General features: G+C 29.2%; 1 protein-coding gene and 1 long non-coding RNA gene across 8 annotated transcripts; both read right to left on the bottom strand.

The window, feature by feature from the left end:
* Positions 1-10,889: 10,889 nt before the first annotated feature.
* Positions 10,890-11,732, bottom strand: LOC140671219 (uncharacterized). The gene is made up of 3 exons (XR_012047696.1): positions 11,714-11,732; positions 11,285-11,435; positions 10,890-10,949 (listed from the first exon to the last, which is right to left on the bottom strand). It is a non-coding gene; the product is annotated as an uncharacterized lncRNA (long non-coding RNA).
* Positions 11,733-11,762: 30 nt separating this feature from the next.
* On the bottom strand, positions 11,763-21,817 carry LOC140671218 (uncharacterized). Of its 7 annotated transcripts, XR_012047693.1 has the most exons (10): positions 21,677-21,817; positions 21,525-21,582; positions 19,085-19,500; positions 18,484-18,888; positions 17,974-18,231; positions 17,111-17,170; positions 16,790-16,882; positions 14,834-14,932; positions 12,019-12,190; positions 11,763-11,857 (listed from the first exon to the last, which is right to left on the bottom strand). XR_012047693.1 is itself a non-coding variant. In XM_072902415.1 (6 exons), the coding sequence occupies exons 1-6, from the start codon at positions 19,403-19,405 to the stop codon at positions 14,879-14,881; spliced, it is 1,191 nt and encodes a 396-aa protein (XP_072758516.1). In that variant the 5' UTR covers positions 19,406-21,629; the 3' UTR covers positions 14,768-14,878. The 7 variants fall into 7 exon arrangements, 2 of the variants coding, with proteins under 2 accessions (XP_072758516.1, XP_072758517.1); XR_012047692.1 differs by having other exon boundaries at positions 19,085-21,582; XR_012047695.1 differs by lacking the exon at positions 21,677-21,817 and having other exon boundaries at positions 19,085-19,526; positions 21,525-21,557.
* Positions 21,818-27,190: the final 5,373 nt, after the last annotated feature.

Here is a 27,190-nt window from a genome sequence, read left to right as displayed (position 1 = left end):
TTTACCTAAGAGTAACACATGAAGACGGAAGCATTACTTCAAATATTTTAGCTTCAAAAACAAAAGTTGGTCCTTTAAAAAAGATGACCATTCGTCGCTTGGAATTATCTGAAGCCTTTTAACCCACCTTTTAATCAAACGTGTGGTTCAAATACTAAAAATCTTAGAGTTTAAGAACTTACCTTTCTCTACTTATGGACTGATTCTTCAATAACTTACACGTGACTAAATAATCATCCCGTTGGAAGGAATTTATACAAAACAGAGTGTACTATATATAAAACAGTTACCGCAAGCAAAATGGCGATTCGTCAAGGGAACGGAGAACTCCGCTAATTTAGCAACAAGAGGGTTAACTCCGATACAATTATATCTTCTAACTGTTTGGTGGCAAGGACCCCATTGATTATCCCAATCATCTGACTCTTAGCCTAGCACAAGTTTTTCCCAGCCCATTCAAAAGGATCTCGAAGAACGAATGAAACAGGTCAATATGGTTATATATTCACCAAAACAATGAGATCTATTGGATAGATATTCCAATCTGACAAAACTATTCCGCATCACCGCGTTATGTCAAAGAGCAGCTCTTAAATTTAAGAAAGATACAAGTACAGTCTCTGGCCCACTCACTGTTGATGAATTAGAAAAATCAACTCATTTCTGGGTTAAGAGGATACAACAACAATACTTTTCTCACGAACTAGATATTCTTCATAAAGATTAACTCTTACCTAAATCAAGCTCTCTACTTCGTCTCACACCATTTATTGACTCTGTAGGACTACTTCGTGGCTGATTAGGGAATTCACTGATTACATTTGCTGAACAGCATCCGTTATTCTTACCCAAGAGTTCTACATTTACCAACCTACTTATTTCCCATACTCATTTACGTACCTTCCATGGTGGTACTCAAAGCACATTGGCATACCTCCGAAACACCTACTAGATAATAGGAGGGAGAACTACAGTGAGAGCTTTTATCCTTATTAAAAATTATTAGAATTATTATAATGAAAATAATAAATGCATTATTTCTACATTATGTTGTAATAAAATACATGTTATATGATATATTTAACAGATGCAAATTGTGGATAGCAGTATGTAACAAGAAAGAATTATATAGCAAGGATCCTGTTACGCTATATAATAATTATAGAATATGCAAGAAACATTTTAATAATAAAATGTTTTTGAATTTTGAAAAAACAAGAGCCACACGCTATTCCATCGTCAAATGATAATATTAGTACATATATATCAATTATTCTATTATTCTTAGTATTATTTTAATATAAATCTTTTATAATATTTTTGATTTTTATATTCTATTTTTTAAAAATATTATTAATTATAATTAATACATATATGTATTCATTTAAATATATTTATTTAAATATTATTAAATTTATTAGATGATACAGTACATATTGAATCAACACATGCAAATACATCAACGAGTACAAATACAAATATTATGATTTCTTTGGAAGATCAATTATTAGACAAAGAAAAAGACCAGTCTTTAGGTATGTTCATATATAAAAACATTTATTATTACAATTATAAAAATAATAAATAATAACAGTAACAATAAATTACAATAAATTAGCAATAATAAATAATAACAAGAATAGTAATAAATCATTAACAATAAGAATAAAAATAAATAATTTACAATAATTTGCTTTTTTTCTTTAAATATAATAACAATTGTGGGCGCTTCGCTTATACGGGGACCTCGCTTGATCCTGGTTGCGCAGAAGAAAGGTATGAAGGTTGTAGTAGCCGGTGTTGTTTGTTATAGTAGTCAAGTTTATTTACATCTATTTACAGTATTATTTGGCCCGTACGGGCCAGTGGAGGCTTGTGTGCAAGCCTTTACAAGGTACGCTCGCGGCAGGTGATGCGCGGTTTGGTCTTTGTGTATCTCAGGGGCCCCCAGCGATCTAGACGATTGTTATTTTCGTCTACTGGCTCCTTTGATGGCGTTGGAGCTATCGGCTGGGTACCTACAATAGCGTACGTCGTCTCCCAGTCGTTCGCGTACTGGGTGCCGGTAGTTTTGCTTCTGTGGTCGTGCTGCACTCCTCTCTCTGTGGTGTCCGGTCCGACTTGGATACCCCGGCTAGTTGCGCTGTACGTTGTCTGAGTGACCTTGTACTCTGCGGTTTCCCTGGTGACGGTGGCAGCGGCGATAACAGCTGCGGGTATTCCCCTTGGTAGGAAGGAGATGTGTAGCGTATTCGGACGTCCCACTGGTGTAGCAAGGTCCTCGGTGCTCTGGTCCTCGGCTTGTGTGGCAGCTCGATCTCCACTAGTCTCCACGGCAGGAGGTGAGAGGTGAATCCCACTCTCCTCGGTGGCTGTGGTCTTTGATCGTCCGGCGTTTCTTGCTGTCTCCTCGGGAGCCCAGGCGATCGGGGAGCGGACGTGGAATCCTGCTCGGCCTGTCCGTCAGCTCGTGTGCTAGATGTAGAGCGTCCTCGCCAAGTACTCGTGTTCGCTGCTCGTGGAGCTCTGCTTGCGTGTGCTCGGCGCGCGGCTTATATACCCCTGGACGCGGAACTCGCGAGGATCGTGCTCCGTGCTTGCGCCATATAGCGGCGCGCTTCGGAGTTGTACTGCATGCGCGCGTGGGCCGTGTAATGCTAGTTGCGCGTCTTTAGGTGTGGTGACATTGTCGCCACAACAATAATAATAATATTAACAATAACAAAAATAATAATAATAATAACAATGATAAAAATAACAATATTAATAATAATAAATATTCGCAAAGTACACTAAATTACATTAATATTTAGAAAAAACAAAAAAAGATGTAAACGTACAAACACCATTGATGTTATCAGCAACATCACCCAGGGAATTTAAAATTCGAAATAAATTAAGGCAAACTGAAAGAAAAGTAAAAAAATGGAATTGATATTGAAGAAGAAAGAAAATCCGGAAATAAATATAAATTTATTAGACATAGCAATAGATAAATTTTTTCTACCAACAACAGCAAATTTTATAAAAGAACAAGCACGTTTATTTAAAGTAAATACCAAAGGCAGAAGATATAGTGATGTTTTGAAACAACAATGTTTGTCGTTATATTTCTCTAGTCCTAAAGCTTATAAAACGGTTTCAAAATTATTTTACTTGCCTCATCCCGCAACGTTAAAACGATTTACTCGTACCTTTTATCTACCTCCAGATATTCAAAATATAGCATCAAATACTAAAAATTAAAACTGAAACATTAAATGAAATTGATAAATATTGTACTTTATGTATGGATGAAATGTCTTTAAAAGCACATTTATTTTATAATTCAACGAGAGACAAAGTTATAGGTTTTGAAGATTTGGGGGTAGATAATAGGTCTGAAAAATGTTTGCCTGCATGTAGTGTTGCTATAATGTTAGTCAGAGGCATATGCCAATCTTGGAAACAACCATTAGCATATTTTTTTTCAAATTCAACTATTAGTAGTTCTAATTTATTAAATATTTTGCAGCTATAACTGGTTTAAGAAATATTGGTTTAAAAGTTTTATGTGTTACCTCAGATGGGTTCCAATTTTATAAAGCTGTCTGAATTACTACATATCAATATTGAAAAACAGTACTTTGAAAATAATAATAAAAAAATATATTTTATATATTTGATGTACCACACTTAATAAAAGCAATAAGAAACATTTTATTACTACATAGTTATGTAGATGGTGACAAAGTTACATCGTGGCAATATATAATAGATTTGTACAACGCTGATAAAAATCAACAATATCGTCTTGCTCCTAAGTTAACAGAGGCACATGTCAATCATAATAATTTCCAAAAAATGAAAGTTAAACTTGCTACTCAGGTTTTAAGTGCCACTGTTTCAGCTGCTTTTAATACATACATAAGTTTAGGCGTATTACCTCTCAAAGCTACATTTACAGCAGAGTTTATAGAACGTTTTAACAAATTGTTTGATATTTTAAATTCCTCTACACTTTATAATAGTAATCCTAACAAAAAAGCATTCACAAATTCAAATGAACAAAAGATTTTTTTAAATGATACATTATCTTTTTTGCAACGTATAAAAGTTATTACTAAAACTGGAAAAGATATCACACATTCAATCAAATCTATTAAATGTTGGATGATTACTATTAAATCGTTGCTTCAATTATGGGAAGAATTAGAAAAATCTCAGAGTAATATAAAATTTTTGTTTAAAGACGTTTAAATCAAGACGCATTAGAGAATTTCTTTGGCGCTGTGCGTAATCAACATGGTAATGCATTTAATCCTACTTCAATACAATTTTATTACTCGTTTAAAAAATTATTTTGTATAAATTATTGTCAAGTTAACACAGGAAATTGTGAAATAGATACAGATGAAATGTTAGTTAAATGTTCAAATTTTCATAAAACAGATATGTTAGAAATTCAGACAGCTAATAATAACGCTTTTGTTAATATGGAAATAGATAATTATGAATACCGTAATATGGCAATAACTGAAGAAAATGCATTCAGGTATATTTGTGGGTATTTATTAAAACGTTGTTTTATAAAGCATATATGCAAAACATGTAAATTACTTTTATAGGAAAATAGTGATTTAGACAATTCAAAATTATATAGTTACTTCAGAGCATATGACAATACAGAAAATACATTTGGCCGTTTGCATATTCCAAGTTCTCTCTTTCTGCAGTATATTAAAGAAATGTATACAAAATTTTTTGAAAATTTTTTTATTATAAAACAATCTAATGTAGTGCAAAAGTTTATAATCATTTTATCAAAAATAGAATTTTCTCATTCATGTTTTAATTTTCCAAAAAATTATTTAATTAAATTTTATATTAGAGTTTGTTTATTTTATACTTTAAAATTTACCAACCGAGACTTTAAAGAACAAAAAAAAACATAATAAAAAAATAAGAATTTTGCAAAATAAATAAAATATAGTAGTGCAATATTTAATTTATGGTTATGTTTATTTTATTTATGTTTTATGCATCATTTCCATTTTATTTCCATTTAACAAAAGCTTTCTTAACTAATTATCTATGAATAAATGTATATATTATGCCTGTATACAAATGTATGTCTATATTTACTAATATATATTAGTATGAATGTATATTTACGAATGTATATTATCTATAAGTAATAATATATAAATGTAAATAAATGTAAATAAATGTAAATATATAAATACGTAAATAATTTACATAATTAACTATATGCATGTTGACTGAACGATAAGTAATATAAGAAATCTATATATTTTTAATCGCTTGTATTTTCAATTTATGAACTTAATAAAATTCTACTTAATTATTAATTTTATTTAATCTACTACTTATTTAATATTATTTAATCTATTTAATTCTATTTAACTTTATTCAAATAATCAGTCCGTTTTTTTTCACTCGCTTTTACGACTCTGCACTTTTTCTTTGCGCACTGACTTGATCGCAAACATAAAGAAATTTTTCCTTACGTCCATGCCATCCAGAGATCTAGTCCAGCACTAAATCGTTTCTGTTTCAAAGATATTAAAATTATCAAAATTACACGCATACTTCTAAAAGAGTTTCGAGCTTCATGTTCAACAGGTATACATCGAAGGAATCTTCATCCGCTGCGAGAAATTCATCACTCGCATTGATCGTCAAGTAAGAGAATTGTACATTTTACACTTGTTGATTTTAACATTTTACATTTTTTATTCAAATCGAAATCACAGTATATCTACTTTTTACTGTTGAAATATACAGTCGTTTTTAATTCAATCATCAATTTATTACTTTCTCCTTACGCACTGGTAAAGAGCTATCACAGATACAGGTGGACCAGCACACCGCGGCACGTGAATGTACACTGCGCGATAATGATTTATTCCCTGACTTCTCCCGCGGGGCAAAAGGAATGTTGAGGAATGTCAATAATATTTACTTAAAATACTAAAGCTAAACGGCAGAATGTATATATATATATATATATATATATATATATACATTCCAAACTTTATTAATATGGTTCTCATACATACACACATTTGTTATAGTAAGTAACAATGAGAACAATTCATCAGTCTGCAGTAAATAATAACAAAATTCAAATACATAAATTTAAATAAAAATATAAAATTATAAAATTATAAAATATAAAAATATAAAATTTAAATAAATAAATAAATAGTAAAAGCATTTTACAAAATATACACACATATAACAACGATATATAACAATATCAATATATATATATATATATTAATAAATATAAATAAATGAAAAATAAAAATAAAAACAATAAATAGAATAAGTGTATATATACAATTATTATATATATTTTTTTCACAAATTAATTATATTTAATTAATTACTTTATATTTTAATTATAAAGATAAAAATAAAATATAGATAGATAAATATATATAGATTTAAGTATAAGAATCTTAGTTGATAAAAAACGTTAAATCAAATCTTACAACTACTTAGACGACATTAGATAATTCTTATTTTAAGAAAACTCACTTGATTTAACAATAATAACATCAGCTTATTGTTAGCGACTAATATAATGTTAATTTAATAATAAAGTTAATTTAATAATCATTTATGAAAAAATAAGATCATCGCACTAATCTACATATATAATGTGTTATAATATTAATTAAATAAAAATCAATTTCAATGATAGTAAAACAAATGATTAAAGTAAAACTAAACAAATATAATCTATATATTTATAAAAATAATTTCTTGCTTGCGTGATTTAAATTAAACAATATTTTATAATACAATATAATAAAATTATATATTTTCTCACCTCAACAATTTTTGTATAAATAGTAGTCAGTTAGGATATTTTCATCAAAATATCCAAATACAGCGCAAGTGGCTGTAACCTGAGCAGAAAGATAATCTGCCATACTCAATAAATATTATGTAGAATATATATGTATATATATATATATATATATATTAGGAGTATTAGGATATATATATATATATATATATATATATATATATATATATCCTAATACTCCTAATATATATCCTAAATAATAGAGAGACGCCAACTGATTATTATTGATAATATATTCCATGCGCACGCAGCGGGTACCTAAGATGGCAACGATGGCAAGATGGGGGTAAAGTTGGCGTCTCTCTAATATTTAGGACTCTAAGCGCGCATAATTATCTGATGACCTTGCCGCCATGCATTACCATCATTGGTCAGTCACGTTCTGATCTTTCCGTCTCACTTTGGCGAGCCGATTATCAATACGTATTAATATGTCAAGCAGTACAAAATATCAAAAATAATTATTTTTTATTCAAGTTCGATATCTACTCGCTCACATTTCAAATTGGTTATGCCGAACACAGCTATTATATATTTTTAGTCCTTGGAAGGAATTTTTTAACGAAATTACAATAGAAAAGCTTTTGTGCCAATCATATACCACGACGGATGCATGTCATATTTTATATACATAAAGCAATCATGATATTTTTTCCTTCATCATTAAAATATTATTAAATATCCAATCAAAAAATTTAAATTAGTAATATAAAATTATTTTGTTAAAAAAAATTTCAAAGTCTGAAAAAGAATTATAAAAATAAACATAAACCGAAAATAATTTAACAGTTCAGTCATGATTGCGGTATTATAAATTTAATAAAATTTTAATATAGTTTAATTGTAAGTTTAATTAAAAAACGATTATAAAATGATTCTAATGGTTTCGATTCGATTTGGGTCCCTAATTTTAACGTAATTTTAAAAATCAGAAAATTAAATATATATTTCTTTATATACATAATTCTTAACAAATCTATTATTTCGTTGATTACCTAAGTAAACTTTTAATGCTTGCCAAGACCGAACTTGTGAAAAAGCAACATAAAGTTGCCCATAATTAGAAACATTTTTACGAAGATCCACTCCGATTTTATCAAACGTCTGACCTTGTGATTTATTAATTGTCATAGCAAAAGCTAATTTTATTGGAAATTGTCTTCTAGAAAAAGTAAAAGGATATACATTTTCGCAATATAATGTTATACGGTTCAAAAAAACAATATCACCTGTTTTATCACCTGTTAAAATCTTACACTTCAATAAATGGATCTGCAAGTTCTATAACCATTAATCTAGTGCCATTACAAAGACCTTCATTGAAACTAAGATTTCTAATCAACATCACGATACAATTTGGTCTTAAACGCAATTCATGAGGAGGAAGAGATGACGGAGATAAACTATTTAAATATTCTGGTAACAAAGCTTCACCAATATCACCATTATCATCATTTACAGCACTATCTACACTTGTATAAATTCTTTCATTAACTACATCTAATAATTTTACAACTTTTTTATTAATTTCATTTACATCAACATTTCTTGCAGAAAGTATTGCACATTTAGCTATTTTATCAAATTCCTTTTTTCGTATTAAGTCACATACAGTCATTATATATCCTCTACAATATCAACATCATTAGACGCAATACAACATTCCGGAATTTGTATATTATCATTTGAATCATTTAATATACCATCTCCCATATCCAATAAAAACTTTTTAAATTCAATTTCTTCTGGAAGAACTCGCATATTTTGCGTTAATGAAAATTTTTCGAAATCTTTCCAAATAGAACTAAACTTAATAGAAAGATTCACAATTTCACTACGAGTAGCATGTACTTTGATAGGCAAAAGTTGTCTGAAATCACCACCTAATAATTTTTCCGCCAAAAGGGAAATCATTATTCATAATATCACGCAATGTTCGATCCATAATCTCTAAAGCATATCGTGGTGCCATTGGTGCTTCATCCCAAATATAATACATGAAGAAGCTATGGAAATAGGTGAAAAACAATACAAACAATTAAATCAATATCTTTCAAATACTGAGCCTTTTTTGATTGAATTTTAATAGCAGATGATGAATCAATAAATAATGGAACTGGTAGTTCAAATGTTTTATGAACTGTTTTTCCATTAGGCAATAATGTCGCAGCAATATCCATAAAAGCCATTGCACACACACATTTATTTTTAATTCTAGCTAAATAATAAATAGTTGTGTATATAAATGTTTTACCTGACCCACCCGGGCTATCAATATAAAAACAATTATTATTATGATTATTGTTATCTAATCTATTTAATATACGATCAACTATTTCTTTTTGTTTGTCATTTAATTGTTTGTATTGTTTTTCACCTATTTCCATAGCTTCTTCATGTATTATATAATCCAACTCTTCGTTATTTTCTATTAATTGTTCCATTTGAGGAAAATCAGCAAGACTTTTACCTTCAACACGCAACATGCTATCAATTTGTATATATGCTTTATTTTGTCCTTGTAACATACCAAAATGTCGAATATAATTTTCAGACATTGCTATTTTAAAATCTTCCCATAACTCTTCAAGATGTAACGGTGTAATAATATACGTACAAATAATCTACGAAGTTGTCGTGGCATCATCTATCCAACAGCTTCATTCATAGCTCGTTTCCCTTCATCATCATCTTCAATCAGACCTATGTAAAGCCAAACATGCCGCAGAAAAAGATTGATAAAATTCTTCATTTACTGTTCTCAAATTATTAAAGTTTGTTGCCCCCTTTATTATAAGTAACAATAACCGTAAATGAAATATTTCTGTTTGTGCTGGACTAACGGAATACATTCGTCCTACGCAATTATAATGACTTTTTCGTTTAACCCAATGTGATATATTTCTACCATTAATTTTTTCTTTTTTAAACGTATAATATTGTGGAATTTCTATATATAAATACTGTCTTGCTTCTTCATCGCGTAAATTCAATGAAAAATAATCTATTAACATAGTTACTTGATTTAAAGCAGAAATCATTGCATTGTCAATGCTTTCATTATCAATTATGATATTTTGTTCATTAGGAAGGTGGACTGGCAGACGCATATTGCATGACTTTTATCTTGTAATTTCTTACCAAGAATACGCCAACTGGCTTCTACAGGTCCGACATAACGAGCTTCTATATAATTGTGTATCTCATCATGATCAATAGTTACATTTTCTGTTATTGGTTCAATAGTTATAGCAGCAACATCATGTCCTTTATAAATATATTTGTACAGATATTTAACAGATTTTATACTTGAAACTACTTCATTAATATGACAATTAAATATAATTGATAAAATAGGACAATATGGAACAACATGACGATTATCAATTATGTATCCATCAGGACGTTCAAAATTTCTATCATTATCCCGTCGACAATAATAAGGATAAGCATTTTCATCCATTCTAGTTTCTTCTAAATAAGGTTTTGGATAATGTTTTGAACATTTTCCATCTATCAAACCCCAATCACCACAAGGTCCATGAATCATGAATCATGTGTTTCATAACTATATCATGTAAAATACGATTCTCACATGGATCAGGAATTTCAGCAGAAATATATTTATCAACTATTTGTGAAGTTGTTATTTTAAAATTGTATTTTAAAGTAACTAAGATATGAACATGTGGTAAACCACGTTTTTGAAATTCAATAACGTACACAAACGTTGCTACTTCACCAAAAAATTTTTGTTTAACAATTAAATCAATTAAATAATCCTTTTTTATATTGAATACACGAGCACAAATATCAGGTCTATCAGAAGCTTGTTGACCAGGTAAGAGGTTTTCCTCGATTTCCCGCCATTTTGGATTACAAGTCATGATAATGAAAAGGTCTGGTTTACCAAATTTACTAACTATTGCCACCGCCACCGCCACCGCCACCGCCACCGCCACCGCCACCGCCACCGCCATTGTTATTAACACATTTTATTTAATTTTGTCTTCAAGTTAATTTATGACAGGGATATGTCTCCCTCGAAGATAAAATTGCCCTGTCTCGGCTTTATTCGAAAAAATTATTAGATTTTATAATAATCCTGGTGGATATTTTTCGTTGGGACATTCTATATATACATATATATATACATATATGTATATATATGTATATATAGAATGTCCCAACGAAAAGTATCCACCAGGATTATTATAAAATCTAATAATTTTTTCGAATATAGCTGACAAGAGATATCATTTTCGCCTTCAAATTAATTTATGACCTGTCTCAGCTTTATTCGAAAAAATTATTAGATTTCATAGTAATCCTAGTGGACACTTTTCGTTGGGATTCTTGGAAATTCTTCAGAAATTAATATAAGTGTACATTTTTTTAACTTACCTATACGTTCACGAGTCTTCTTAACCAAGAACTGTCAAATATACAATCAATTTAACAGCGCAAATTGATTGCTTTTCGACAACGCACATCGAGATAACTATTTAAATGTCCTTCTGCTTCTATTTCGCTTTCTTCGTCTTTTCTGCTTCAACTTTAAATGAAACACATATGTATATATATTAAATATATATATTGAATATATATATATAAATGTATATAAATATATGGTATTTTAAACATAAAGTTTAATATATTAAATATATTAAATTATATAATATATAATTTATAATATATATAATTTATAATTATATATATTATATATATTATATATATATAGTTTATAATAAATATATTAAATTATATAATATATTTAATATATTAAACTTTATGTTTAAAATGCCAGACTTTTTAAATATTGTCGTCTATTACCTGATATTAAATTTCTCTCTCTCTCTCTCTCTCTCTCTCTCTCTCTCTCTCTCTCTCTCTCTCTCTCCTCTTTTTCTTGTCTATTTTTCTGCTTATTTTTCTTTAATCCTTTTTTACTCCTCTTTTTTTCCTTATTTTCATCTGCTATACAATAAATATAAATTGCATATATTTTTATTTTATATATTATTTTATATACTAAATTAATAAGATCATAAACAGAAGCTAATAAATAATGAGTAAGATAATAAATAATAAGATCTAAGTTATAACAAAACATAATAATAAACCAACATGTAACCTACCTTTAACCTCATACGTCCATCCTTCAAACTGTCAAACTGCTAATACTACGAAGCATACACCATAATTTCAACGAAAAAACCAATCAATGCTGCGGAAAAGAGGCAACAATACACTTCGAGATATTCGAGAAGACTTCGAGAATTGCGAGAATACCGTAACATGCCTTTTTTACTAAAAGGAGGATTAAAAATAATGTTATAATTAAAACAGTAAAAAAGAGTTTTAATTTGATTTATAATTTATCTGTGTAAAAATAGTAAACAGTGTACATTTTCTAATAAATAATTATTTTCATAAGAACATTATTCAATTTTATTTTTATTTAATAAACGCTGCTATTTAGTGTATATATGATACATTTTAATATTTTTATTTAATAGTCACAACGAACAATTAGTCAACAAAAATGTTCATTGAACTGCGTATTCAATTTATTGTTATCCTCAACTTAATGAGTGTTACTCTTAAATTAACATACAAATTAACTCTCAAGTTGAGAATAATATGCAAATTAACTTTCAAGTTGGGAGTTATACTTAAGTTCAGGGTTGTATTCAAATTAAGTGTTAATTAAGAAAAACAGCAGAATGGTTTAAGGCTCCCGAGTAGTACCGCGGCCATATTGGATTGTGACGTCATGAGCGAGAAATAACAGTTAAATTATTCTTGCGTGCCATTTTTAAATAAAAAGATATGCCATGACAGCGCGGTGATTACAGAAAAAAAAGAAACAGATAATGCAAGATAAAAAGAGAAAGCAATAATGATTTAGTTCTTATTTCTATTAATTATGGTTGTTACCACCGTCAACTCAAAGTTTCTCGGCGATTACTCGGGAGCCTTAAAAGCTCCCAGGTTTTTGCGAAATTTTATAATCGCCCGATTACACTTGAGAAGGACATCTTTTCAAACACAGTTTTAAGTTAAAAGAAAATTTGATTAAAAGTTTTGTTTGGAAAAAGTTTAAAAACGAACTGTTTATATTTAATTTTATGTTCAACGTTACAAATTCAAATGTTTTCATAGTTTCGTAAGTTAAATTGTAGAAATTTTTGTTATATAAATGTTAATAATAATAGATTATAATTCTTAAAATTGATGTCTCTACACATCTACATAATCTCGAGAACAAGGCTTGAAATACAATTAAACGATTAAACGAATTTACCTGAAAGTGAAGTTCGATCGTAATTATATGAAAACCCTCATTCAAAGAGATTTCATTTTAATTAAAAAAAATAAGAGTTTTTAACCCTATTTCCTTTCAAAAGAACAATTTTTCTTATTGATTATTTGTTAAGAATTCAAGATCTAAAAAAGAATCTAAAATAGAATCAAATACGCCGGGACGCGGCACGGCGGAAGGGCGCCGCTGCCGCCTTTATTTTTTCACTCTTATCGTTATGGTAACCAGAGATGTTCAAAATGGGTATCTAAACTCATTTGAAATACAAAATACAAAATAATTGGAATCTTTTCATTTGAAAATATAAAATGTAAAATGATTTTCAGACACCCATTTGAAATAGGAAATGGAAAATAGGCATTTATAAAATGGTTTTTTAAAATAAAAAGGGTTTTTTAAAATCTCTATATTTTTTTATTTATTTATACATATATATATATATATATATATATATATATATATATATACAGTTTTATTAATTTTTTTTAATAAACTTTTTTATATTAATTTTTTTAATAAACTTTTAATAAACTTAAAAACATCGATTGGTTGTAGAATATAGAATTTCTAGAGACTCAAGAATTTTCTTCCCTATAGCCAATCGACACTCTAGAAAAATTTATCCTGCAATATCAGCTTTAGGCCTTTTGCCTATAGAAAATGCACGCGGCAAAACGCGACGCGGTAGCCAATGAACGCTAAGAAAACGCCATGTTGATTAAACTTTTAGTAATTTAGTAGTATTGTTTATAAAAAAATGCATTTGAAATAGAAAATGGATAATAAAACCTATTTAAATGGAAATGTACAATAAGTTTTAAAACAATATATTTTAAATACAAAATACAAAATAGGCATTTTACATTTTGTATTTCCATTTTAAATGCATCTATTTGGAAAATGCGCACCTCTGGTGGTAACTAATGTATAAGGAGAAAACCTACAAGTGTAATTTCTTCGAAACTTTTCATATAATTGCAATCGAACTTCACTTCCAGGTAAGTTCGTTTGATGGTTCAATTATTACATGTGCGCAATAAGGCTGTAGACAGTTGCTCTGTAGACAATCAAGAATGTCGGCAAAACTGTCAGAAACGTTGCAAACAAAGTTATTGGCAATCGGGAATGTAGGCAAACGGAACTCTACTCTCGCTACCTCCGTCATTGCATACGATTCCGCTACTACTAACAATGACTGAAGGAAGATAGTTTAAAGAGAAGACAAAAGGTATTGTTTTTAGAATTTATCAGAAACTAGATTTGACAAAATTTTATTAAAATTTGAAACAATAACTAACTAAAGTTTTATCAATAATTATACATAATTGATAGAATGTAGAAAGGAGAGAGAGAGAGAGAGAGAGAGAGAGAGAGAGAGAGAGAGAGAGGAGGGAGGAGGGAAATTTCACATTTTTAATTTTGTATGGAAAAAATGTGACATTAATTATTTTTCGAAATTTTTTCTATTATGAAATTAAATAAAGATTACTAATGCTACTGTCATTATAAACAGCTACATTTTCATGTAAATACATACACGTATTTAATCTGATATTAATTAATATGAAGCAAGCATTTTACATGCATCGACTTAATAAAAAATACATATTTCTGAAATGTATATTTACGAAAGATGGTCATCATATGACTTTCTTCTTTTTTTCTTTTAATTTTTATTTTGGAAGTTGCAATAGTATAACCAAATATGTAGTCAACAAGCCGGTAATCTGAAAAATAATAACAATAAAATCATAATTTTTCAATATTCCAAAAAAATATGAAGAAGATATTTAGTATATTTATATTCTCTGAATTATATTTATAATATTTAGAGTCTCTAAATGAAAACAATATAATAAAATATTACAAAATTTATTATAACTAAATTATAATATTATAATACCATTATTTATTAAAAATTAATATTAATTATTATAAAAGTTATTGTATATGATTGTTTTCCATATTTTTTCAAGTTCTTCATTGAAAAAATATAAAGAAATAAAAAAATGCAATGTATAAAATAATAAAAATATAATTTTTGTGTTTACATTAGTCATTGTAGTGAATATATAAAATCTTTGTAAAATATTTTTCATTGTTCTAAATATAAAATACTATAAGTAGGAGTACATACAATATAAAATATCTATCTAATAATAAGATAATTTTACAGAAGACAGTTGAAGCTTTGTGTTAAACTATTGTGAATCTGTTGTGGGAGAATTAAGCAAGTACAGATATCATCGAAATTGTGTATAACTGTATTACCCGAATCATAACAATTTGTCCAATTCCCAATGATAGAATCATGTCAATTCAAATGTACACGAATTTTGTGCGGAAACAAGACGCAAAATCGAAGGCGCATTCTAATTTATGTATGAACGTTACACTAACATTTGCGCCATCTCGAATTCGGCTGGAATATCGAACCATAGGCAATTAACTTTTTTACCTTCATGTTGTGCTTGGAGTTAAACGTAATCGGCGTTTGGTAGTTTGGTAGTAGGAAAACAGTCATTCCAATCGTGACATAAGTTTTCTTTTATTATTTTGCAAGCAAAATTCTATCATGAGTATTTGTAAATTATTAACAATTCTTTTTAACTTTGAGAATAATTATATAATAAATATTCAGTGTTTGTCACATTTAAATATGTGTATATAATTGACGTCAAAATATATTTCAAGCATTTTTTTCAAAAATCATACACAGTATATAAAATATGTAATAAAAAATTGTAAAATTAATGTAATAAAAATTTTTATAAAATTATTTGGACAGTTAAATTTTATAAAATAACTGTTATTGTTTAAATATGCATGATATGTAAATATGATTTATTTTCAATTTATATTTTGATATAAATTTCCCATAACACACTTATTTTTATTTTATATTTTGATAGAACTTTTACCTTTATTGTAATGCTTGCTATTTAAATTTAAACGTTAATATAGCATGTTTAAAGTGAACATGGCGCTTAGAATATTTTCGCTTTAATAATCTCGATTGATTTATCCACGTGTAGAGAATACTTGATTGCATGTTTTTTTTTTAAATCGCACTGTTGTGTCATGATAGCATCACGTAGAGAAATGTGTTTTTCATGCCACCTATAATTCAGATTCTGTATTTTGATGCAACTTATCTATGTCAACTTGTAATCTTTACGAGATTATCTTGATATTCTTGAGATTTTATGAGATGTTTATTGTTATTAATCGTTTTAATCTTTTGATGCACATGTGTTCTATGTATGCATATAACGCTACTTTGGGCATATAACTTTTAGTTAAATCAAAATTTGAATCAATTACAGGATTAATTACTAGTATCTCTAACTATCTGAAGTAAAAACAAAATATTTTCTTTATAATTCTTTTGACTAAAATCCTTATATAATTCGCAAGATGCAAGAGAAATGTCGCAATAATTGCAAACATTGTTTAATTATATAAACAATGAGAAACATAAACTTATTGTTAATTATAAGAATTTATATGTATAGCTTGAAAGACATTTATATTAAATTAAGAAATGTGTTTTACAATACTCTCGTTATTTATAGAATACTTACAGAACATAATAACGATAAGTTCACAAAAAAGCATCCGCCGGCGGAAAAGTTGAGTCTTCGATTTAAGAATTGTAACGATGATTCCACGCATTCCTGCATTCAACAAGTTTTTACACAAAATTTACAAGTTTTTACAAAATTTCAATTCTATGAAAATTGCTGTTATATGTATAAATATAAGGAAGCAGCATTAAGAAATAGCAAAAACAAATTTTTAAAAAATTAAAATTTTGATTGGAGAAAAGTGACATGTTTCTCTAAATAATTATACATGATTTCGATTAAAAAAGGCAGAAAGGCAAGTATTACATCATTACTTACATCATTTTTTTTCATCAGTCTGACTTGCCACTCGATAAAAATCGGACTTATACAATTAGCCTGGAACATAGATCATATATTTAAAATTTTCTATAACACTATTTTACAAAAAAAAATATTTTTTTCATTATTTGGAACTGGTCAAGGTGTTCCTTATAGATTTTTGGATGCTGAAAACGATGTCGTATACCAATTTTTACTAGTACTAGTCAGATTTCGAAATAATTGAGGTTCAAATTATTTTTAGTAATTATACAGTAATAGGGAGTCACCCCCGATTTCAATGACCTTGACATATATTGTCAAGACCGTGCCATGACCTTGAGTAAGGTTTTGAAGGTTTTAGTCGGTGTTCGTTGTTTATTAAAAAGTTACCCTCCCTATTACTGTATAATTACCTTATTTTGTTACGATATTTTAACTTTTTTTGTAAAATAGTCAAGTTATTTTGAAATTCTGATCATTAGAAGTCATTAATGTATTGTTCATCCTTTATAAAATGCATTTTTTTAAATTTTTGCCATCGTTTTTAGTATCAAAAAATTTATAAGAAGCACTTTGTATGGTTTAAAATAATTTTTGGCTGTAGACTAGTGTAATGTTTTATTTACAATATATTTATATTAAATACTGATTATTATTGATTTAATTATTATTATATTAAATATTTTTATATTAAATATTACTTTATCATTTATATATTAAATAATATGCATTAATCTATACACACGTTTCTGGTATAAGTTTATACAATTAAAATTTGTGATATGAATTAATTATAAATTTTTAACACTGCTATCATTTATTAAAAAGGATCTGATTTAAATATAAAAGAATCTTCTAGTTTATATAAATGTTTTTACTTGAGAGGAAGCATAGTGGCAGGCAAAATGAAGTAACAGAATCTGGAAGAGGAACGCTAACAACCAGGCGCTCACGCACAATACTAGCGACCACGCCACTTTTTCCCACAATTTCGTAAATATTCCCACTATTATAAAGTATATGCCGCTGACGATATGTAGCCCAAGATTGCCAAGCCAAAAAAGCAGCGACCACGAGTACATCGATTCCAAGTTCTCGGCAGCGGTCATCAAATCATTGTGCAGATTCAGGATCGTCTTTTACAAACAAATGGAGAACATTATAAATTATTGTTATTAATTTAAATCTCTGATATAAAAATTCATATTGTTTAAGAAAAAAAATAAAATTTTATATATATTGTTTTAATATACAATATATATATATATATATATATATATATATATATATATATATATATATATTTAAATGTTTCATTATTTAAATTATTATTTAATTTGCTTGAATGAAAAAGTGAACTGAAAAAGTTTAAAAAATATAATTCGGACCGTTTTGCTAATGGTGGTAATGTCCTTATTTGCTGATGTAGATGGTAGATTTTTTATTGCCACCGTGTTCAAATGATGAAATCGTTGGCCAAGAAAAAACACCATTGCCACAAATTTATAAAGAGCCATTGAAGTCCCAATGTAAATAAGCAAATATTCCATGTTGTAAGTCCATGTTTCTAAAAAGTGATACATCCCGATGTAGTTAACAGCAATCCAAATACCCGCGATAACAATAGTGAGAATCCACGCGACAATCGCGGTCTGCGCCTCTTTGCGAGGATAACCGAGTTGTCTGACATCTTCATCGAAATCTTGCAGTGCGTTCCACGTTTTGGTGAAAGTACGTCTCGTGAATGCCGCCAAGCCTAATTCGTATATTGCCACGCTGTAGTTGATGAGCACCTAGATGATCACTTTTAATCACTGCTTCGAGTTCTCGGTAATTTTAAAAGTTAGAGTCTAGCTACTTAATTATAATCTGTGTTCAAGAAATCATTCAAAATTTTCTAATATGAAAAGTAAATTTAAGAATTTACTTTTGACTATTTTCATCACAAGGATGATTTTCTTTTTGTTTTACGAACAATTTTTCACTGACCTTCGTGTTCTCCGTTCCTCCGAGAACTGAATTTTCTTTATTACTCTTGATACCTAAAGCTAAAGTCCTTAGAGCCACTTCGTAAAATATATATGTGTAAAATGTGGCAGCAATCGCCGAAAAGATTAAATAGATGTTCGACGGTACTAGACGATTCTGGGAGAAATCGTAAGGAACAAGACCGAATATTCGCATAACGTAGACCATCGGCCAAATAGACGTGTACAGAGGCGAGTCTGGACCGCGTAGCTTCTTTATCTGTTTTTTCTTCGTCTGTACAAATATGGTCTCCACATTAAAAGGACGAGCTCGGAACTCCATATCCAAATAAAATGGCTTGATTGATTTTTTGTCGAATTATAATTATAATTAGGTCTGTGTCAACCACGAGTTCCAATTTCCACTAATATGAAAAGCTAGATGAAAAGAATAGATTTTGTACCTGTATTTGTATACAATAATTATTAACTATATTGCTTTAAATAAATCACTTGAAATTGTTAATCATTAGAAGCATTATTAGTATTAGATTATCATGATAATATTAGATTATCATAATAATATATACAAACACGAAATTTTAAAATCTGAGTGATTAAGAGTCGAACGCGGATGGTAGTGCGTTGATTTTACAGAAAATAATTTTTCTGTGAAAAGTGCACAAGGCGCATATTTTTCTTGGTATATTTATTAAAACCTAATCATGTTTATATTCTCATTTTTGAGAATTTTATAAATCCTTTACTCCCCTAACGAGACGTAGGCGAGAAAAATATCGGGGCGAAGTCGCTAAATGTGTGTTGCGTTGATTTTACAGAAAATAATTTTTCTGCCAAACTGATAAATGCACAAGGCACATATTTTTCTTGGTGTACTTACCAAGAACTAATGAGATTTATATTCTCATTTTTGAGAATTTTATAAACCCCTCTTTATCTCCCTAAGAATATCAGGACCAAGTCGCTGAATCGAGAATCGAACCCGAGTCTTTTGTTTGCCGGGCTACTGCTCTTACCACTGAGCTATTCAGCCTCACACCGATATACCTCTAATAATAATAATAAACAAATAGACGAGAGAAATATCGTTGTAAGGCTGACTTGATCCCGATATTTTTCTCGCCTATGTCTTCTTAGGGAGATAAAGACGGGTTTATAAAATTCTCAAAAATGAGAATATAAATCTGATTAGTTCTTGGTAAGTACACCAAGAAAAATATGTGCCTTGTGCACTTATCAGTTTGGTAGAAAAATTATTTTCTGCAAAATCAACGCACTACCATCCGCGTTCAGCTCTTAATCGCTCAGATTTTAAAATGTTTGTAAACATTAAAAGAGCCTTATTTCTCACATAATAATATCATAATAATAGTAGTAATTATAATAATAACAGTCAATTACTGACGTAAATCTGTAATATACAAACATAAATATATTAGAAAAATGTTATTAACAAAGATTTTTGGAGGAATCAATTCAGAAAAGAAATTTTATTTATTAATTATAAATTTTAAAAACATGAATGCATTAAAAAAGAATATAAGTATTTTAACATTTTTTGTTAATTGGATATCCTATTTTCTTCATTGTGCTAATTTTTCTGTACTGTCATTTTTTTCTCCATAATTTTTTACTAAAGTTAATAATTTGTAAGTCAGTTTATTGAACGCGATTCGAAAGTAAAAACTGCAGTTATAAAAAATAAACATTGCAATTGAAGAAAAATCAATAATGTCATAAAATCTATAAGCTTTCAATCAAATCTACGGTCAATTTTATGAGTAAATATTTGGATTAGCAAAGTCCAAGTCTGCCCGTTTTTGCTTAGTGTCTTGAAAATTATCATACTCATCGATCAATATCCTAGAAAATATAATATTGACGGATAACATAAAGCTATAATAAATAAAAATGGAAGAGAAGCACAAAGAAAATTTAAAACATTTTGCACATGAAATATTACGAAGGAATTGTATGAAGCGCAATAAAAGCGGAGGAAAAGGCTGCATTATTTTTTTCATATAAAAAGTGTTAGCCCACTTTAAAACCAACTATTATGTGAAAGGCCTGAACATTTTTTGTTTGCTATTTGAACATTAGACAAATTTTGATGTAACCTTAGAATTATTTCAGAGCTATCGTAAAGCTCAAACTTTTTCCGCTAGTTTCGGACATCAACTTTTCGTCGATAAAAATGTTGTAATCTCATGTATAAAATTCGCGAAATAGAATAAAAAAATATAAAGTCTCAAAAGTAATAAATACCGCACTGAATTCAGTATTTCAAAAATGCAGGGCTAAAGTAGGATTATTTTAATAAAAATATAAGATATTAAGATTAATCTTTTTATGATATCATTTATAGCAAAACGTGATTACATTGCACAATAAATCACGATCAGACACTATTGTGATATTTTAATAAGATTTAATGTACTCACATTACGGACAGATTAGACTCTCGAAACACATCGTCTTTTCTGGATGACGTCGCGAGAACTACGAGGATTCAATATATTACACACCTTTATCGCACTTGATAAAAGAGATTAGAACCGCTCGCGTCAATATATCTACATACATATGTACGTACCGAGTGCGACGTGTGACGAAGATACCGCCGTTAAATATTATTCCATGTCAGTCTCTTGGATGAATAATTCGCGAAGAAAAGTAGTAGATAGAAACAAGGCGAAGTGAATACATCTCTTAGATAGTTAAATTATATTGTACAGAAAATGGTCTGTTTGCATTTATCCTGCTTGATTAATTTTAATGCACAAAATATTTTTGATCTCTATCTCAATTTTATAAAACTTAAAACAAAGAATATTTATCTTTTTATTTTATATTTTTATATCTAACAATAAATAATTTATTTTTTAATAAAATATACAGGAAAGTCAAATATTGTATAAACAAAGAATTTGTTTCATACATTTCTTTTTTATTCAAAAGAGTTCATATTGTAGAAAACAGAACTAAATTCTTGTATATTAGTTGTGAACCTCGTACGTATATTTTTTTCTGTACATAAAGTTTTATAGATAATAATAAATTAATGATTATAATAATTCGAGATGTATCCACTTCGATTTGTTTCTGTTTACTATTTTTCTTCATCAATTATTTATCGAAGGGACTGATGAACACGAAGATGTACACGTAAAAGTTGCCCAGTTGAATTTACGCTTCTTTTGTATGCGTGCTGCGTGCGCGAATGTCTCTCTCTCTCTCTCTCTCTCTCTCTCTCTCTCTCTCTCTCTCTCTCTCTCTCTCTCTCTCTCTCTCTCTCTCTCTCTCTCTCTCTCCCCCTCCCTCCTCCCCCATACCCTCCATCTCCCCCCTCTATCACCCTCCCTCCCTCCCTCCCCCTCCCCTCTCTCACCCTTTCTCTCCCTCCCCCCTCTCTCCCCCATTGTCACAATAATATAATCTAAATAAGTAACACTGTCACGTTGATATAAATGAATAAACAAAAATATAAATAGAAATAAGAATAGTGGCGGACGTTTCGACCCAATAATTCAGGTCATCTTCAGCGCAAAAATTAACAAAGTTATTACATGGTTATATAAAAAAAAACGGATGTTATAAAAAGACCGAAAGTTGAGTACAATTTTTGTAAAAAAGAAGGACGCATAATGTCGATGATTGATAACTGCTCATAATATGTCAAGTTAGAGACGCAACGAACATATGTTGACGAGAATGTAAATGTGGACAACATATTTTCTTTCAGATAGTGTAATTGGTCTTCTCTACTTCGATAGTTAGAGAGATCAATTATTCAAAAGAATTGTCATAATTCTGGAAATAAAATTTTTAAGAGTCAGTCGTTAAAAATGAATTAAGTTAATATTATTAGCAGATTAGGCACGATCTTTGAGAATTTTATGACATTCTAATGATTAATTAAAAAAGAACCAATTAACAAAATTATTTCCAATCTTCATGACCTATTGAAGAGATGGAAGGACAAAGATTATATCTCTTTGAATTGTTATCGCTCGCTTTCATTTAGTGAGGGTTCTCTTCCTAGAGCATACGGACTCCCTAAGATCCACAAAGAAAATTGTCCGTATAGACTTGTAGTTTTCTCTATCCACCCACCGTTATATGACCTAGCATGTTTCTTACACAATATAATGAAAATAAGTTTTCCTCTTCCATCCAGCCACATAGATAATAGTATTGAACTTGTGCAAAAAATTTCTGAAATTGACTTCCCTACAGACCACGTATTTATTTCTCTAGATGTTGTATCTCTTTGTACGAATATCCCTATTGATTTGGCCCTTGAAAGTGTTTCTAACAGATGGCATTTAATAGAGGATAATTGTCAATTACCAAAATCAGAATTCATGACCGGAGTTGCAATGATTCTTAACTCAACATTTTTTAAGTTCAACAATATCATATATCGTCAAACATTTGGTACCCTTATAGGTTCCCCTCTATCCCCTATAATGGCTGATATAGTCTTACAAGATTTGGAATCTAGAACCTTACAATCTTTGAGTTTTTCTTCTCCATTCTATTTCAGATACGTGGATAACATCTTTTTAGCAGCCCCTCCGGAATTAGTGAACCACACACTTATAACATTTAATTCATTGCACCCGAGATTGCAGTTCACATTAGAATTAGAGAAAGATAACATATTGAACTTTTTAAACATCACCCTTATCAATAATAAAAAAGAGGGGATTATTACAGATTGGTATCATAACAGTTCATATTCGAGCAGATATCTTAACTTTTTTTCTCAACACCCGTTTTGCCAAAAAAAAGGTAACAATTATTGGATTAGTTGATTGGGCATTCCTACTATCTCACCCTAAATTTCTCCAAAAAAATTTACACAACACCATCAATACACTACTTGAGAATGGTTACCCAAAAAAATTAATATTCGATACAATAAACCAACGATTAAAATTTCTCCATAAAAAAACATTATCAAAAATAAAACCAAATGAAAAAGGAAAAGTAAACACTTCATAGGAAAAGTAATCACTTTTCCGTCTCCTATCTACCTGGTTTAACAGATAACTTCAATAATTACATTAGAGGATATAATACTGTTGCCTCATTCTATAGCATTAATAAACTCAACAGATTCATTAAAGTTCACAAAGATACCATTCCCAAGTTTAGCAATACCAATATAGTTTACAAAATTGAGTGTAAAGATTGCAATGCATCTTACGTAGGGCAAACGGAGAGGAAATTGAAAACTAGAATTACTAAACACCATAAACATATTAATAAAAATACATCCGTAAATCGGTCATCACGGATCATAAACTTAATTACAACCACGATTTTAAATGGGATGACGTCATTATTCTAGATAAGGAATCATACTATAATAAGCGCTTGATTTCAGAAATGATACACATTAAAAAACAAGAGAATAGTTTGAATTTACAAACCGACAGATAACCTGCCTGATATTTACAGTAATATTATTAAGAAAATAGCAAACTAACGACTGAGTTATATATAAGAAGGTTGAAACATCGGAGGAACATTATTGTTTTTGTTTTTAACACGACACCATGTAATTTTTTGAAAAAATATCAAGAAGCTCGTTTTCCACACATTAGAAACGGTGATGCCATCTCAACTGCAGCGTCTTGTAAGAGTAAAAAGATTTTTTATCGTTTAATACTTATACGCTAACCGATTGACTTAATTAATCATTAGAATGTCATAAAATTCTCAAAGATCGTGCCTAATCTGCTAATAATATTAACTTAATTCATTTTTAACGACTGACTCTTAAAAATTTTATTTCCAGAATTATGACAATTCTTGAATAATTGATCTCTCTAACTATCGAAGTAGAGAAGACCAATTACACTATCTGAAAGAAAATATGTTGTCCACGTTTACATTCTCGTCAACATATGTTCGTTGCGTCTCTAACTTGACATATTATGAGCAGTTATCAATCATCGACATTATGCGTCCTTCATGTCTTTTTTACAAAAATTGTACTTAACTTTCGGTCTTTTTATAACATCCGTTTTTTTTTATATAACCATGTAATAACTTTGTTAATTTTTGCGCTGAAGATGACCTGAATTATTGGGTCGAAACGTCCGCCACTATTCTTATTTCTATTTATATTTTTGTTTATTCATTTATATCAACGTGACAGTGTTACTTATTTAGATTATATTATTGTGACAATGTTACTCAATTAATTTCGTTCGATTTAATCATATTTATGTTATTAAGAAGAACTTGTCTTTAATTAAGATTCCTTTATTTTCAAGCTCCTTTTATGCCTTTTTTATAATGTTATTTAAAAATTGTATGGAGCTAACACTTTAGTTTCATACAATTTCTGTTTGATCCGGACAACTACAACGAGTACTACAAGTACATGTTTCTCGTGAACGACTCTTTGTATCTTCCTTATTTCGACATATTCGTCGAATCAACGTCTTAATGTTTAGCCGTTGTAGATAATAATCAGTTTAATGCGATTATCTGCTCGGAGACTGTAAACAAAACCATCAATAAAAAAGAAATGATGTCATCATAAACGATCTCATATACATATGAGATGTTACCAAATAAATTAGTCATTATATTTTTGAATTGCCGTGCAGTATCTATGCTGTGTTTGCTGACAATATTCTTGGTGTACCTTATACTCTATACAAAACTTTGTAATACACATAGTTTTATGCTGCGCAGATACAGCAGTTTGTTGTTTATTGCATGCACAATCGATATTATGGGCTATCTAATCAAAATGAGTCAGATATATCCCACCTGCATTATAAACGGTATAGTATAGCTAAATCATGTAATATTGCAGTCATATGTACTTTACGTAATGTATACTTTAGGATTATTAGGATTACATCAATAATGATAGGGGAACGTGGGGTAGAACGGCACCGCGGGGTACAATGGTACAGAGTCGATATCTTTTTACAGAGATGCTACCATGTCATGAAATATGTTGCAATTATTGCTATTAGATGTCTCTTTCTGCGTGCTGTTATCAGTGGTCGCAATATTTTTAGTTGAAAGTTGTTATAAATTATTTAATGCACTTGCTGTGCTCTCCACGACTGAGTTGTAATTCTTCGATATATTTACATAAGGTAAACAATGATAAAATTCTATTTTTTATTACCGTAAATACATTTATGTTTTAAAATGATCTTTTCTTATTAATTTCATACTATGTCTATGTAAATATTGATTAATTATAATTTTTTATATGATCAAAAGTAAATAAATACGTTTTGAAGTTTTATGAAATATTAACCCACGAAATGTACTTTTTATTTTTATACTAGAGAAAGAAAGAGAGTATACATAGATACTGTCTTTCAAAATTAATAACATTAATAACATTAACAAAAATTATTAACATTAAAGGATATTTTTCCATATTATAAAGAGAAAAATATTTATTATAACAAGAGAATTATTTTTATTTGTTAATTTATAGAGTTATTTAAAAATACAAATCTATATTCTTATGTTTTATATATCATATTATAATATACAACTTTTAAGAAGTTTTAGAAATCAATGTTAATGAAATAAACAAGTTTTGGAAGTAGTCCATTATATCCCGCATGAAAAGCATATCACGAAAATCTAGGCTTTTACTAAATCAATAATCTTGTCTATTTAAACTATTATTTTATAATAAACTTGTGTTTTTTTTTATAGTGGATATTCCAAAGAATATTTTTAGTAAACAAAACATCAATTTATTTTCTTTTAATATGTTGAAAATTTGCTCAATGCTTACGTTGGCCGTTCTACCCCACGTTCCCCTATATATACAAGGTGGGCCATTTTAAACAGTATGGTCACTTTTCTCAGAGACGTTTCGTTTTCGAGATATTTCATGTGCGGTAAAATAACGACGGGCGACGTATAGTGACATGGACGTGCGCTGCGGTTACGCGCAAATGTATTTTAGTAACTTGTAACGAGGCGCCCCGTTACTAAGTTCCCGACCGTCCGACCGTCGGAAGTCCGCTGCCCGGCGAACACCGGCCGGGCACAAGCGGAGGCGCAGGGCGCTCTTTTTTTAACGCAAACATAAACACCTGCAACGGGT

This window comes from Anoplolepis gracilipes, chromosome 11 (genome assembly GCF_047496725.1).
Source record: "Anoplolepis gracilipes chromosome 11, ASM4749672v1, whole genome shotgun sequence".
Classification (NCBI taxonomy): domain Eukaryota; kingdom Metazoa; phylum Arthropoda; class Insecta; order Hymenoptera; family Formicidae; genus Anoplolepis; species Anoplolepis gracilipes.
This window is presented reverse-complemented; position numbering and strand designations above follow the sequence as displayed.